Here is a 2285-nt window from a genome sequence, read left to right on the forward strand (position 1 = left end):
CCGAAGTGAAACGCGTGCTTCATAGCGTCATTTGGAAAAGAGGGCCAATTTCAAGTTTTAATTGACGATAATAGGACAAGTTTTAATGATAAGTGTATATCCATCTGTCTATAATAGCAACAAATAGTTTTGATGCAGTTGGAATGGTTATAAGTGCAATTATCGTCGCATTGTGTTAGCATATATTATGTCAATTGTATTGCTAATTATGACGTAATTGAGTTGTTTGGCAATTGATTGGCTTCGGAAACCTTCTTCGGCACTTCAACCTACAATACTGGCATCAAAAAGCAAGAACAATGCATTGAATTGTTTTAAGCGGCGATTGTTATGACGTTGTATTATTGTTTACCTAAATTAGGCCTATGTATAACCGTGCTGTCATTCAGAGAACTGCCTTAAAGCTGCTCCCAAAGAAATATCGAAATTAAAACAGAAATAGCATCATATACAGGGCGTTAGGATAAGGGTTTGTAAAAAGGATCTCGTATCAAGATTCGAAAAATATGGAACGCTTCACGAATTTGCGTGTCATCCTTGCGCAGGGGCCATGCTAATCTTCTCTGTATCGTTGCAATTTTAGTATATGTATTACGTAAATAATACAATCGGAAAGAGGTCCGTAATTCCATTAAGTACCATAGACTTACCACACATCAAAGCTCCCTGGTAGTTACTCTCTTTATCATCGTAATTGTGACGTATAAACAAACCCATGTGATAGAAAATGGTAAATTGCGCCTGCGCACTGAACTAAATAGAAATAGAACAAGGCAAAGTAGTTATATCTGTAAAAGTTGCCGACATCAAACAACCAAAGGAAAAACAACTATGCGAAAATCACAAGAGAAGGTAGGGGGGATTTGATGTTGAAACATCATTTACACTTTAAAATTTCAAGTTCTAATTGACGATAATAGGACAAGTTTTAATGATAAGTGTATATCCATCTGCCTATAATAGCAACAAATAGTTTTGATGCGGTTGGAAGGGTTATAAGTGCAATAATCGTTGCATTGTGGAAGCATATATATGTCAATTGTATTGCTAATTATGACGTAATTGAGTTGTTTGGCAATTCATTGGCTTCGGAAACCTTCTTCGGCACTTCAACCTACAATACTGGCATCAAACAGCAAGAACAATGCATTGAATTGTTTTAAGCGGCGATTGTTATGGCGTTGTATTATTGTTTACCTAAATTATACCTATGTATAACCGTGCTGTTATTCAGAGAACTGCCTTAAAGCTGCTCACAAAGAAACACCGAAATTAAAAAAGAAATAGCATTATATACCAGGCGTTAGGATAAGGGTTTGTAAAAAGGATCTCGTATCAAGATTCGAAAAATATGGAACGCTTCACGAATTTGCGTGTCATCCTTGCGCAGGTTGCCGGCAGAACTTCTGAACTGGATTCAAATTTACCTATAGTTTGCCGTGTTTACATCACTTGTTTTCACTCGACTGTGACTGACAATGGAAAACTTTCGTTTTCATTTTGATATTATAAGTTTTCCAAGGATTAGTGTGATAATTGTTTGTATCACGAAGCAATTCCTACATGTAGAACCAACAGAGAACAGTTTTATACCAACGAAGACAGGTCTTCCTACCTCTGAATGGATCAAACGCCTCAGCGATTATGCCTCGGGAACTTTTTTGTTTGGGCGTGGTCAAAGACCATCAACTGGTTCGCGCTGGGCCAAAGAATTAACAGCCATAGACAACTGTCCTCGTCATAAATCTGTTGTCAAGAAAGATCTATTCGGTAATGTTGTACAGTGTTCATGTGAATATCATAAAGAAAAGGTAAATCTATTGCTTTTCTTTTCAACTTTGACTGTACATGAATTCTAGTCTAGATAGAGGGTTTTTCATCTCATATTCTAAAAACAAATGCTATACCGGTGTATTTTTCTATTTCATAGGCCACGAGTAAACCCAGTACATCTCATTCGAGCACACCATCAGCTACAGTCACCTCGGCAGAAAGTGGGCAGGGGGATATAAAGGTACTGGCTGATTAAATACATCCGACACTTTCAACAGAGGTATGGAAATGTTCTATTAATTATAACGATATGAAATTATTTTCCCCATAAGTCAGTAAACAGAGGTATGGAAATGTTCTATTAATTGTAATGATATGAAATATTTTCCTCAAAAGTCAGTAAAGTAAGGTTTTTTTTTCTATTTCTAAGTCCGAACAACCCTCTACTTCTACCCCTTCCTCTTAAGATGTCAAGACGGAGTATGCAAGTCGATTACCAATGGGATGGCATC

General features: G+C 36.8%; 1 protein-coding gene across 1 annotated transcript in view; it reads left to right on the forward strand.

Annotated features, from left to right (window-relative positions):
- Positions 1 to 2029, forward strand: part of LOTGIDRAFT_175806 (hypothetical protein) — a gene marked incomplete at both ends in the record, with an annotated part of 31925 nt that extends 29896 nt beyond the window's left edge. The window contains 2 exons of the mRNA XM_009060324.1: positions 1554 to 1811; positions 1931 to 2029. Coding sequence (XP_009058572.1) covers positions 1554 to 1811; positions 1931 to 2029 — 357 coding nt within the window. The remainder of the gene's footprint in view (positions 1 to 1553; positions 1812 to 1930) is intronic.
- Between the last annotated feature and the right edge of the window lie 256 nt (positions 2030 to 2285).

The sequence above is a fragment of the Lottia gigantea genome (genome assembly GCF_000327385.1).
Source record: "Lottia gigantea unplaced genomic scaffold LOTGIsca_414, whole genome shotgun sequence".
Lineage (NCBI taxonomy): Eukaryota > Metazoa > Mollusca > Gastropoda > Lottiidae > Lottia > Lottia gigantea.